Genomic DNA, 13,770 nt, shown 5'->3' on the forward strand with positions numbered 1-13,770 from the left:
CTATAGGCTGTGAGCTAGCAATGACATGGCTCGGTTATTAGTCATAGGTTAATAACTATACCAAATTTGGCTGTAGCTTGGCATGGTCCCTTTTATTATTGTGCTTCTGTCTAGTAGCCTCTCCTGTAATGGGCAAGTGACCATGCCACACAAGCACACATGCCAACCTACTAGCTATAGTTAGCTATGAGTTAGCAATGAGATAGCTTGGCTATTGGCCATAGGCTACTAGCTATAGGCTATGAGCTAGCTATGAGATAAAGTTAGAGAAAAATTATTTGATCCCCTGCTGATTTTGTACGTTTGCCCACTGACAAAGAAATGATCAGTCTGTAATTTTAATGTTAGGTTTATCTGAACAGTGAGAGACAGAATAACAACAAAAAAATCCAGAAAAACACATTTCAAAAAAGTTATACATTGATTTGCATTTTATTGAGTGAAATAAGTATTTGACCTCTTTGCAAAACATGACCGCGTCAGCTATATGTGGTTGAAATGACGATAAAGCTTCTTGAACTTAGTACTTGGTGGCAAACCCTTGTTGGCAATCACAGACGTCAGACATTTCTTGTAGTTGGCCACCAGGTTTGCACACATCTCACATCTCAAAGAATTTGGGCCCACTCCTCTTTGCAGATCCTCTCCAAGTCATTAAGGTTTTGTGGCTGACCCTTCAGCTCCCTCCACAGATTTTCTATGGGATTAAGGTCTGGAGACTGGCTAGGCCACTACAGGACCTTAATGTGCTTCTTTCTGAACCATTCCTTTGTTGCCTTGGCCGTGTGTTTTGGGTCAGTGTCAGGCTGGAATATCCATCCACGACCCATTTTCAATGCCCTGGCTTAGGGAAGGAGGTTCTCATCCAAGATTTAACGGTACATGGCCCCGTCCATTGTCCCTTTGATGCAGTGTAGTTGTCCTGTCACCTGGGGATGGTGTACTTGGGGTCATAGGCAGCATTCCTTCTCCTCCAAACACGGCGAGTTGAGTTGATGCCAAAGAGCTTGATTTTGGTCTCATTTGACCACAACACTTTCACCCAGTTCTCCTCTGAATCATTCAGATGTTCACTGGCAAACTTCAGATGAGCCTGTACATGTGCTTTCTTTAGCAGGGGGACCTTGCAGGCGCTACTGGATTTCAGTCTTTCACGGCGTAGTATGTTACCAATTGTTTTCTTGGTGACTATGGTCCCAGCTGCCTTGAGATCACTGACAAAATCCTCCAGTGTAATTCTGGGCTGATTCCTCACCGTTCTCATGATCATTGAACCTGCATGAGGTGAGATCTTGCATGGAGCCCCAGACCGAGGAAGATCGACAGTCCTTTTGTGTTTCTTCCATTTGAGAATAATCGCTATAACTGTTGTCACCTTCTCACCAAGCTGCTTGGCGATGGTCTTGTAGCTCATTCCAGCCTTGTGTAGGTCTATAATCTTGTCCCTGACATCCATGGACAGCTCTTTGGTCTTGGCCATGATGGAGAGTTTGGAATCTGATTGATTGCTTCCTTCTGTGGACAAGTGTCTTTCATACAGTTAATGAGCTGAGATTAAGATCACTCCCCGAGAGTGCTCCTACTGTAATCTCAGCTCCTTACCTGTATAAAAGACACCTGGGAGCCAGAAATCTTTCTGATTGATAGAGGATCAAATACTTATTTCACTCATTAAAATGCAAATCAATATATAACTTTTCTAAAATGTGTTTTTCTGGATTTTTTTGTTGTTATTCTGCCTCTCACTGTTCAGATAAACCTACCATTTAAAATTACAGACTGATCATTTCTTTGTCAGTGGGCAAACGTACAAAATCAGCAGGGGATCAAATAATTTTTTCCCTTACTGCAGCTTGGCTGTTAGCCATAGGCTACTAGCTATAGGCTGTGAGCTAGCAATGAGAGAGCTTGGCTATAGCTTGGCATGGGGGGGGATTTAATGAACGAGACCCCCTTTTGTTTTTGTTTTTTTACACTTTATCTTCATCTCCTTCTATACATCATTTAACCAAGGTTTTATTATTTTACAATTTAATAATCAACAATAAGAACAATTAATCAGCTAAGACAATCGTCACTAGGGATGAACGATACCACAATTTTTTCATGTGATACCATACACATTTTTCAGCTTGTTTTTCTTACAATTTTAACGCCACGGATAACACTTATTATTTTAAATCTCAATGTGATTTTTCAAAATAATGTTCATTTTTACAAAAAAGATCATTACCTGTAAAGGCAAATTACAAAGACATACTGGCCATTCAGAACAAATTACACAAAATATACACACTGAAAAAGGTTGCTTGTATTGTTGCTGTGTGTGACTTTTTTTTTTATCAGCACAAATATTGATTGCATTGAGCATTTTTTCCTGCTGAAGGAGCACCACACCACGTTACATTTCCTTTGTGCCATTCTGTAATGTGTGTGTGTGTGTGTGTTGAGTACGTAGCTGAATGGCACATGATCACTCGCATTTTGCCACAGACCGAACGGTGTGTAACGTCATATATACAAACTGCCACTGACAATCCTGTACACAGCGTTAACAACATTTAGTTATGCAGAAATTATTCATATAGATAAAATATCGATAGTTTTTTTTTTTTTTATGTCCTTAACTTACGTGTTAGGCTGCTTGATGATTCCGATTAGGATTAGGAACTTCATTGTATGGTGAAACACACTGTATTGACATATTGTCCATCTCTTCTTCGTACCATAAATGTTCATGTTCAACTGTATTATTGTGTTTGGATAAGGTACTGCCAAGTGGCCTCTCCTGTAATGGGCAAGTGCCCATGCCTAGCAAATAGCTTGAGAACTCCACATTAGACCGTATGGCTAAAGAATGGGTTGTCATTAGTGTGATTGCGTAAGCATTTTTATTGCAATAGTTTAAGCATGTAAAGTTTATATATACACTATATTGCCAAAAGTATTCGCTCACCCATCCAAATAATCAGAATCAGGTGTTCCAATCACTTCCATGGCCACAGGTGTATAAAATCAAGCACCTAGGCATGCAGACTGTTTTTACAAACATTTGTGAGAGAATGGGTCGCTCTCAGGAGCTCAGTGAATTCCAGCGTGGAACTGTGATAGGATGCCACCTGTGCAACAAATCCAGTCGTGAAATTTCCTCGCTCCTAAATATTCCACAGTCAACTGTCAGCTGTATTATAAGAACGTGGAAGTGTTTGGGAATGACAGCAACTCAGCCACGAAGTGGTAGGCCACGTAAACTGACGGAGCGGGGTCAGCGGATGCTGAGGCGCATAGTGCGAAGAGGTCACCAACTTTCTGCAGAGTCAATCGCTACAGACCTCCAAACTTCATGTGGCCTTCAGATTAGCTCAAGAACAGTGCGCAGAGAGCTTCATGGAATGGGTTTCCATGGCCGAGCAGCTGCATCCAAGCCATACATCACCAAGTGCAATGCAAAGTGTCGGATGCAGCGGTGTAAAGCACGCCGCCACTGGACTCTAGAGCAGTAGAGACGCGTTCTCTGGAGTGACGAATCGCGCTTCTCCATCTGGCAATCTGATGGATGAGTCTGGGTTTGGCGGTTGCCAGGAGAACGGTACTTGTCTGACTACATTGTGCCAAGTGTAAAGTTTGGTGGAGGGGGGATTATGGTGTGGGGTTGTTTTTCAGGAGCTGGGCTTGGCCCCTTAGTTCCAGTGAAAGGAACTCTGAATGCTTCAGCATACCAAGACATTTTGGACAATTCCATGGTCCCAACTTTGTGGGAACAGTTTGGAGCTGGCCCCTTCCTCTTCCAACATGACTGTGCACCAGTGCACAAAGCAAGGTCCATAAAGACATGGATGACAGAGTCTGGTGTGGATGAACTTGACTGGCCTGCACAGAGTCCTGACCTCAACCCGATAGAACACCTTTGGGATGAATTAGAGCGGAGACTGAGAGCCAGGCCTTCTCGTCCAACATCAGTGTGTGACCTCACAAATGCGCTTCTGGAAGAATGGTCAAAAATTCCCATAAACACACTCCTAAACCTTGTGGACAGCCTTCCCAGAAGAGTTGAAGCTGTTATAGCTGCAAAGGGTGGACCGATGTCATATTGAACCCTATGGATTAGGAATGGGATGTCACTTAAGTTCATATGCGAGTCAAGGCAGGTGAGCGAATACTTTTGGCAATATAGTGTGTGTATATATATCTATATATGTGTGTGTAATTTATTTTAGATGAATTTTTAAATGTATTTTTCACAGACTTCAGACCGCTACTGTGTGTGTGACGTCAGCTAGAGTGAGGGAAGAGGTTTTTTTAAGGTCGCATCATCTTTAAACTGTTCCTACAGCTTGAATTCTTACACTACAGCCACATAAAGTACCTTAAACTTTTTAACTGTGACTTCAGCTTTTAAATATTATTTGAGCATGTCTTGCAATAGTTTAAGCAACATAGTCGCAATCACACTCGCATTTTCTTCTGGAAATGCAACATTCTAGTTGTATCTTAAAATGTATTCCCAGTATTCACCTATAATTTAACATTTTTCTGTTAAATAAAAAATAAATATTTGTGAAATTCTGATACATTTGAAATGTATTTTAATAGTCCTTTACTGTGAATTTCTTTTAAAAAAATGGAAATTTTATGGTTATTCACAGTTACAAACTTTCCATGGTATTTTACCTTAGATGTAAATTCACAGTATATTTTTGAGAAATTAATAATATTCTGTGTATTTAAAAAATATTGGAAAAATCTGTAAAAATTAACAGTAAAAATTCTATAGATCTGTTGTGACTATTCTATGGAACTCTGCACTTATCTGAAAGACACAAAACAAAGCAGAGCTTATAAGACTTGATTAAAAGAACAGCAGAGTTGTGGGGTAGTAACTACAGGTGAAAATTATGAATGCAGAGCAAATGCTGTCAGCAAATATAGAATTTACCTGTCTTTGATTAAATAATGCAGGCCATCTGTCCATGACTACAGAGATGAGTGGCTCATCACCAATTATTTCCTTTCTTTGCCGAGAGAACCTTACAGCCATTATTTTATCAAGAAGCTGGACCACTCTTCTGCACCTCTTTTTGATTGCCTTGCTTATTGTCTGTCCCCTCTTTCTCTTATTTACAAGAACTTCGGGGCATCCAGCAGCTATCAGCCTCTGACAGTAATTGCCCATCTTGAATTTCAAACTAAATACCAATACTAGAAAATCCATTCTTTGGCAAAAACTGGCTCTCTGAGACATGGATGCTTTGCTACAAGAGCTTTGGCTACACTTTCATACTGGTCTTTACTTGGGTAGGAAGTAATTTTGGATAGTGTATCAGCTAGTTTGTCCAGTATTTCACTCTTAACGCCCTTGGAGATGACCATTACTGTTCCATCCCTGGCATAGGCTTTATTTGCTGTGTTCAGCTGAAGTTCACCAGAACATCATGGGAGAAATCAGGAATAATGAACGGATCAGGCCATTCCACCGATGAAGTACTTGTAGAAGCACTCATACTGCTTGTATCTAATGCTAAGTCAGAAATTGAATCAGAAGCCATGAGTTTTTGTATTTTGGGCATTGACCTGCATGTGACATCACGTGACATCACATGATGTCATCAGAATACACTTAGCACAGTTCTCCTCATTGTGTTGACTATTTAGAGATGCCACATGTCTATATTGCAGTAATTTTGTGACTACACTTAATATTGAATGAATAGATAGATAGATAGATAGATAGATAGATAGATAGATAGATAGATAGATAGATAGATAGATAGATAGAGTGCCAATACATTTAGAGTTGATTGATTGTATAGATAGGGTGGCGTGGATAGGTAAATGAATTGAGTATCTACTTTACAGATACTGTGCCTATGAAAGTAGGAGAGTAGAAGGTCCTAAGCTGAGCCGGATTCTAAAGTTCTGTCAATGTATTTCAATGGGAATTTTTGGGACATTCGATCGCCCGTATCAGGAAAACCGTAATTCCGATCGCTTAGACAAGTCATAGCACATCTTTTCTGAATAAGCCACATGATTTAACACCTCATCTACGAGAAATGGTGCAGTATTACAATGTTCTCTTTTGTTCTTTGTGAGACATGGATAATGATGTAACAACATTACTTCCATTCATGTTTTCTAATTTAAATCATTTTTTTATTACCACTATTTTTTATAATGGGTTATTATAATAATTCTGTTCATCATTATTCTTTTATTCAGCCATTATTAGCTTTAATCCAGGCATTACATGGCTTGGCATTGTCATTACTTTGATTCCACTCTAACATTTGTCCACTATTATCAAAAGTCTTTTAGAAATCAAAACACGTTCTTACAACCTTACCTGAATTCTTTTGACCAAATACATTATTTAATGGCACCTGAGCAACACAAGTAGTATAAGTGCATTATGGTTATATAATTAAAGATTACTTTATAAAGTAAACATGTACATATATAAATATTTCCTGAAATATTTGCAGCTTTGGACTCTTAAGACCTGATGTCCACTGAGATGGACATTAAACTTTAAAAAAATCCTGTGCTCTACAACTTTTGAATTGTTTTCAAATTGACTTTAAATATTATCACTTGATACTGTTAAAATTATAAACAATGCAAAATGATAAAGCTACTATGGACATAAAATATCATTTTAAAGGTGAAAATTGTGCTAACTCCTCCTCTTGTTCAGTAGGTGAGCCATGGCTGTGTTGTGTGACTCATGAAGCTTGCTCATATTAAGTTAGGGGTCATATGTTGATTGCAATTGGTTGATTAGTGGCCAATCAGTGACCTGGCATTTTTCAAATTCTGAAAAGATACATATATAGTATATATAGCTCATTTGGTCTCCATTTGGATAAAGCTCATTAATCATCTTACCATTAATAATAGTTAATAATTAATATTAATTATTAATTAATTAATTTTTAATTAATTAATATTACTATTTTTGTACTATTTATATTATATTATGTTTATTTTATTTTTCATTATTTATATTTACTGCTGTGTATATATATATATATATATATAACAGTAAATATTATAAATAATGAAAAATAAAATAAACATAATATAATATAAATAGTACAAAAATAGTAATATTAATTAATTAATTAAAAATTAATTACTTGACACTTGACTTTCAAGTTATTTTTGTTTGACTTCTACTACTTTATTTTCCCTACTTTTCCCTATATATTCTTAACTATATCCCCTATTTTCCATGTCCACATTTAAAATTTTTCTTTTTTTACTCTTTCTTTTTTATGTAAGAGAGTCGTAAAAAGCATTTCACTACATGTCGTACTGTGTATGATTTTGTATGTGACCAATAGAATTTGAATTTTGAATTTAATTTACCGTCTGTGAATAGACTTGCATAATTTCTAAAGTTTACATCCATTTACATCTAAAGTTTGCATCCATGAATGCCAACATGTACTGTGACATACTGAAGTAGAGGATGATCCCCTCCCTTCAGAGACTGGGCCGCAGGGCAGTATTCCAACATGATAACGACCCCAAACACACCTCCAAGACAACCACTGCCTTGCTAAAGAAGCTGAGGGTGAAGGTGATGGACTGGCCAAGCATGTGTCCAGACCTAAACCCTAAGGGGAGTGCAAGGTCTCTAATATTCACCAGCTCTGTGATGTCATCATGGAGGAGTGGAAGAGGACTCCAGTGGCAACCTGTGAAGCTCTGGTGAACTCCATGCCCAAGAGGGTTAAGGCAGTGCTGGAAATAATGGTGGCCACACAAAATATTGACACTTTGGGCCCAATTTGGACATTTCCACTTAGGGGTGTACTCACTTTTGTTGCCAACAGTTTAGACATTAATGGCTGTGTGTTGAGTTATTTTGAGGGGACAGCAAATTTACACTGTTATACAGGCTGCACACTCACTACTTTACATTGTAGCAGAGTGTCATTTTTTCAGTGCTGTCACATGAAAAGATATAATAAAATATTTACAAAAATGTGAGGGATGTACTCACTTTTGTGAGATACTGTACACAAGCACTAATAAACAAAAATAAATCCACAAATAAACAGCAATGATACATGCATGCACACTGATATCTATAACACCCATGTCCATATATTCATATTTATAAAAATTACTCCAATTCGAATACACACAAACACAAAGATTTGCCAATATTCTTTGTATTATCTAGACACTGGACACCATTTACACTATACATGCTTACCGCCATACTGTTTTCCAGATTGTCTTCCTCATCAGTACTGCAGCACATTTGATTCCTCAGTCACTGCCACTTGCTCCTCTGGCTGACAAATAGACTGGTCAACCGGTCTTCTCAGTTCAATTTACCCGTTGCTGAAAACATGAAAAATCAACACTCAAATGACTCAGATTAGGATTTGACACTTTCATTAAAATGTGATTATGGTATAGTGATTGAAATGCAATGGTTAAACACATACTGCAAGACTGTATCTTGAGGAATCTTATCCTGTTTTGGAAAGACTGCTACTCTATCCCAAAATGTCCTGCAACTTTGTGTTAGTGTGTCACTGATTAACTGTCCCTGCTGCTCTCACTACATTCTATGTCCTCTTTGAGGCTGTCGCACATCATCTGTGTCCTTTCTGCAGCTGCTGCCCTCACTGTCCTGTGTCCTCTGTGAAGCTATCACTTTTATCCTCACTGTATCCGTTTCTGTTTCCATTTCTGCTGCTCTCGGCATCTTGTTCTAGCCCCACTGCCACTTTGCTCTGTGCCCCCAGTTCCACTAAATCTACTAAAAAATCATCATTACTAAATACAGTACACAGGATTGTGATAACTGTGTAACACACCTGATTGAAGACAGGCATCCAGATTTGAAATAATCAGTTGCATGTATCCTTTAGTCTGAAACAACTCCAGAATAGGATTTTTTCCAGTGCATAGGAGGTCCTCATTAAAGACTCCACAGACGATGACGGGACGGTCATGCACGGTCCAAATAATCCAAATAATCCAACATTCTCTTCAAGTTTGTCAAGAAATCTCCAACACTGTACTGTGGTGGCCTGTACACAGCAGTAATTGTCGCTTTCATTGGAGAATCTATTTTGATGATGACAAACTTCCCATTTTGTATGTATTGCCTGGACTGAGATGGAATGTGTTCCTTGCACTATATTCTGACTCCACCTCCATTCTTCTTTCCAATTTCTTGATGCATTGTGTAAGAAACGTCTGTTGCGCATTAACAAATCGTATCCTTCCAGTTGGAGATTCAGCTAAGCAAATGATCCAATCAGGTGAGTTTCAGTGAGACAAAAAATAGTTGCAGCTCATGGTGGCATCTGATATCCTTGATGTGGGATGCTACTCGTTCTGTGTTGTGATGAAGGATTATAAGGGCATGGTCCTGGCTAGTCTCCTTAACGTGCTGCAGAAGTGGCATAATTCCTTTGAGTTCTCTTCTCATGTTTTGCAAAGCGGCTATGATTCCAGGATTAGCATATATCTTATTTTCAACAAAGTCAGTATTGTGTAATCCGTTGTAATGGAAAAAATTAATCTTTTATACTTTTTTTTTACCAAACGATGGCAGAATCCAGGGACGTGTAGCGTGCAACACCTTGAAGGCTTTACTTCATCTGAAGCACAGAATTGGCATTTAGCGTGACGGGACCTGGGGTCACCGCATCATTCAATGCTGAGGTTGTCTAAATTCATTTTGGTAAGTATTTGGAAAAGAAGGTGTCTTTGAACTGCACATAAAAGGGGCATAATTTAGGCTTGGAATCTGCCGTTGCGGTTGACGAATGAAACGTAGGGAACCTCCAGAGGTAAATCACGCCACAGGGTAATAAAAGTGAGTTCATAGACATCTTCCTTAGACAACTTAAAGTAATTTAAGAAGAGATATGGGTACTCATAACAGCGAAAATAAACAGGATAATGAATTGGCAAAATACATGACACAGCCTAATGTAAAATTCATGTATGTTAATTATGGATCAGCTGCTGTAAAACAGTATGCCTTGTGGGTGAATGAGTGTGGCTTTCCAGAGAAAGGAAGTTTCAGTGAGAGACAGTTGGAAATATCAAAAGAAAAGTTAGATAGGAATGAAAAGGGACGCAAGTTGAAGAAACTGGTGGATTGGACAGCCTATGAAATGTGGGTAATGAAAGCACGTCATAGAGCACAAAAATCACAACTCAAAAATGATAATGTCAGACTTGCACATAAAGCTTCTCTTCAGTGTCCTAAGTCTGTTATAGGTAACGACTTGAATAGATGCTCCCCAAACCCTTCCAACTCCACCACCTCCGCCAATATCATCGGCTCCAGCTCCACCACCTCCACTGATGCCGTCGGCTTCACCACCCAAATATGAAGAACATGTTGAGCCAGACCACTGCCAGTCAGTGCACGCCTCGCAGAGAGCAACCGAAGTGACGCCTGTCTCCCGCTGCATCTGCTTGCAGTCCTCTCTCACCCAATCCCGACCTGATGATCCTTTCTCATCAACCCTAGGGGATCACAATGATGAAACAGACCCAGATGGACAATGAGGGTCCTCTGTTCGACCAGGTGAGATAAAACCCATGATGTCGTGCAGTTTCCGATGGTTGAGGTGGCGGGACCAGACAGATGGCCCGTCCTCATGCACCGCCCCTGGATTATTACAGTGAAGAGATTCACAAACAACTCCCAGACCCAAGGGAAGTAGGTGGACAAAAGTTCGGGCATATTCCACTTTTGTAGGGAGTTTAGACCCACGTCGAAGGAACTGAGACACCTCCTGGGTCGTAAATTGGGAGTGGACATCTCAAGGGTAAGAGTTACGTGGCCGGACAATCTCATCGCTCCCACCAACATGAACTGGGTACATACTGATAACACGCAATACAGAGAACTAGTCAGCAGAGTCGAGGAAGCATGCAAGGTGGTTTTTTTCCAGTCAGAATGGACATGACAAAGATTGCAATGTGTAAACAGCAAGACTCAGAGTCAGTGTCTCAATATCTCATGCGACTCACTGAAGTCTGCATTGTGCATAGTGGACTTACTGCACCGGCCAACTTGAATGCCAACAATCTCACACCCTATGAGGCTCATCTGAGGAACAGTTTCATGAATGGACTGAAAGAGGAAGCAGGGGCAGAAACGAGTGATGTTTTAACTGATCACTGGGTGAGAGACTGTCCAAAGAACGCACATCAAACTGATGCCACTATGGGAGGAGATTGATGGAATGGCAGGGGAGAGGGGAGCGAGCCAGAAGGGTTGGGTGAGTCACAATTTCCTGTGGTTTGCAAGGAAGACACACTTAAGCTGACACATGATTCTCTGACATAGAGAAGGTATTGATTTCTTAGAGCACAAGTATTTTCCTGAAAGCACATATGTTAAATATTCTGATGATGTTTATAGTAAAATGCCAGCTCTTACACTGTGTGTAAAAGGGTCACCTATGACAATTCTGGTAGACTCAGGTGCAGGGAGTTCAGTAATTAAAGCAGATGAGTTTCTTAAACCGCCAAAAACGAGTGGAAGGTTCCTGCATTCAATAGCAGCATCGGGGATCTCCGTTACAGAGCAGTTCTCTGTGCCACTGAAGTTTGAAGGTCACCCCTTATTTAAATTCTCATTTGTAATCTTTAGCTGTTGTCCAATTAATCTCCTGGGGCGAGGTTTAATGTGTAAACTGGGAATTACACTGATTAGTGGACATGAAGGTTTGGCTCTCAAACTTAATGATGCTAGTGAATATGTTAAATATGCAATAAACCAGAAGCTCATTGAAAAAGCTCAAGCTCTAACTAACCTGGTAAAGACAAAGTACATGTGTCCAGAAGATTTACATTGTACTGCACACTTACATGTAGGGGGACCTGATGATGAGTAGGAGAAAGAATGGTTTAGAAAGTTAGATAAGCCAGAAATGTTGCTACTTAAAAGGTTGTTTTGGCATGAACACCATTTTTCAGTAGAAGTTGGATTGTGTCAAGTAAATAAAAGGCCTGGCAAGCCACACCCCTTCGCCATGGAGGGATCAGTTCCACATGTCTCACTCTCCACTTGCTGTGACCTTTCATGGAAGGACATAGACTTGTGGTTATACAGGGTCAAAAGAGAACCAGATTGGGCATGCACCTCTGATCCAACCGTAAAACAAAGGTGTGCACCATACATCTAAATTGGATAGTGTCTACTGAGAGAACTGTGGAAATGATCCCTGATAATAAATATTGGCCCAATAAGCCCAATAAGCCTTAGAAAAACTAATTAAGCAGAACAAAGAAAGATTAGTGACCAGAATTCTTTATTTATTTTAACACAATGCCCTTGCAATTTGACAAACTGTGAAAAAACAAAACAAAACGATGAACACAAATCAACATTATTCTGTTTACTGAAATATAACTAAAAGTAAATACGTGATATGGGAAAAAAATACGCATGCTTTGTGTTCTATTTAAATAGGGGGCATTTTACATTTCAAAACAAAGACAAATATTTCCTAAAACTACATAACACACTGATTCTTTAAGTACACCCTATAAAAGAAATATTGTTTGCAAGGAGATCTGTTCTTCTGTTACCTGTAATAAAGCTGTAAAACTTAACTTTATATAACTGCAGACTATAGAGAAGACCATCTGAACCATTTTGCTTGTGATGTGTACCTAGCCAAATACCAAACATTTAATCAGGCCTCCCATCTTATTTAGGCTATTCATGACAGACATAAACCTTCAACCTGTATGATACAAATTAGAACAGTGCATGTGACATGACCAAAATCAATGTATCAGTCCAAATGTGAGGCAAATTACTTGAGGCTGGTTTTTAATACCATCCATAATGATGTTACCTTCCAGTATTATACCAGTACTTGATGGTTCAAGGTGAAGTGCATTAGGACAAGGCTGCTGGGTGTCATGGGGTATTACTGTCAATACACCCAACAGGATCCTGTGTGTGATCTGTGATGACATCTGAGTCCTGTAAACGTAAAGGAGGGTTGAGACAATAAGGTGAAAACTGACCACACAAAGGCCTTTTGGTTTTACTTAATAAATCCCTGCTATATAATAACTACAATACTTACAAAACATACTTTGAAGAATTCACTGCTGTCATCCCCAAGGAGAACTGGAAGACAGTGTAAGACAGCTCTCCGAACTGCTACAACATCATAGGTCTAACAGTAAGTAAAAGTAGTCATCAGAGCATTGTTTTAGGTTGAGTTAGTTAAAGAGATAGTTTAACATGTTGGGAGAGTTATGTGTTTACATTCATACTACTCCCATGTTTGTAATTAGTTTTTGCGGTTTTAGTTTGTGCTGCTGTCAAACTGTATTTTATATCTTGCTGATATAAACAAGGTAGACAAAATAGTAGAAACACCTGTCAACAGTACAACAGCAGCCAAAACTACAGCCTCCAAAATAAGCATACAGTTGAATCAACACCTCTGAAACATCTTGGGTAAAAAAGAACAGGTTTTTTTGCAGGATTGTTGGATTAGACTGCTTTAGCTTGCTGCACCTAAAAGTGAAAATGTTCAGAGACAGGTTATTGACTTTACACCAGGCTGCTAGTTGTTGCACCTCCTCACTATACGCTGACTCGTCGTTCTTGCTGATGAGACCCACAACGATCATGTCATCGGCGAACTTGATGATATGATTTGAGCTGTGCATTGCTGCACGGTCATGAGTCAGCAGAGTGAACAGCAGTGGACTGAGCACACAGCCCTGAGGAGCTCCAGTGTTCAGAGTGGT

The 13,770-nt window shown here is 39.4% G+C and overlaps 1 protein-coding gene across 2 annotated transcripts in view; it reads left to right on the forward strand.

The window, feature by feature from the left end:
- Positions 1 to 13,770, forward strand: part of LOC131362533 (serine/threonine-protein kinase pim-3-like) — a 36,161-nt gene that overhangs the window by 13,365 nt on the left and 9,026 nt on the right. The window contains exon 2 of one of the 2 annotated variants that reach the window (XM_058404579.1): positions 9,584 to 11,270. The exons of the other annotated variant lie outside the window; for it this stretch is intronic. Coding sequence (XP_058260562.1) covers positions 11,208 to 11,270 — 63 coding nt within the window. The 5' untranslated portion in view covers positions 9,584 to 11,207. The remainder of the gene's footprint in view (positions 1 to 9,583; positions 11,271 to 13,770) is intronic. 2 annotated transcript variants of the gene reach the window in all.

This window comes from Hemibagrus wyckioides, linkage group LG02 (assembly GCF_019097595.1).
Source record: "Hemibagrus wyckioides isolate EC202008001 linkage group LG02, SWU_Hwy_1.0, whole genome shotgun sequence".
NCBI lineage: Eukaryota > Metazoa > Chordata > Actinopteri > Siluriformes > Bagridae > Hemibagrus > Hemibagrus wyckioides.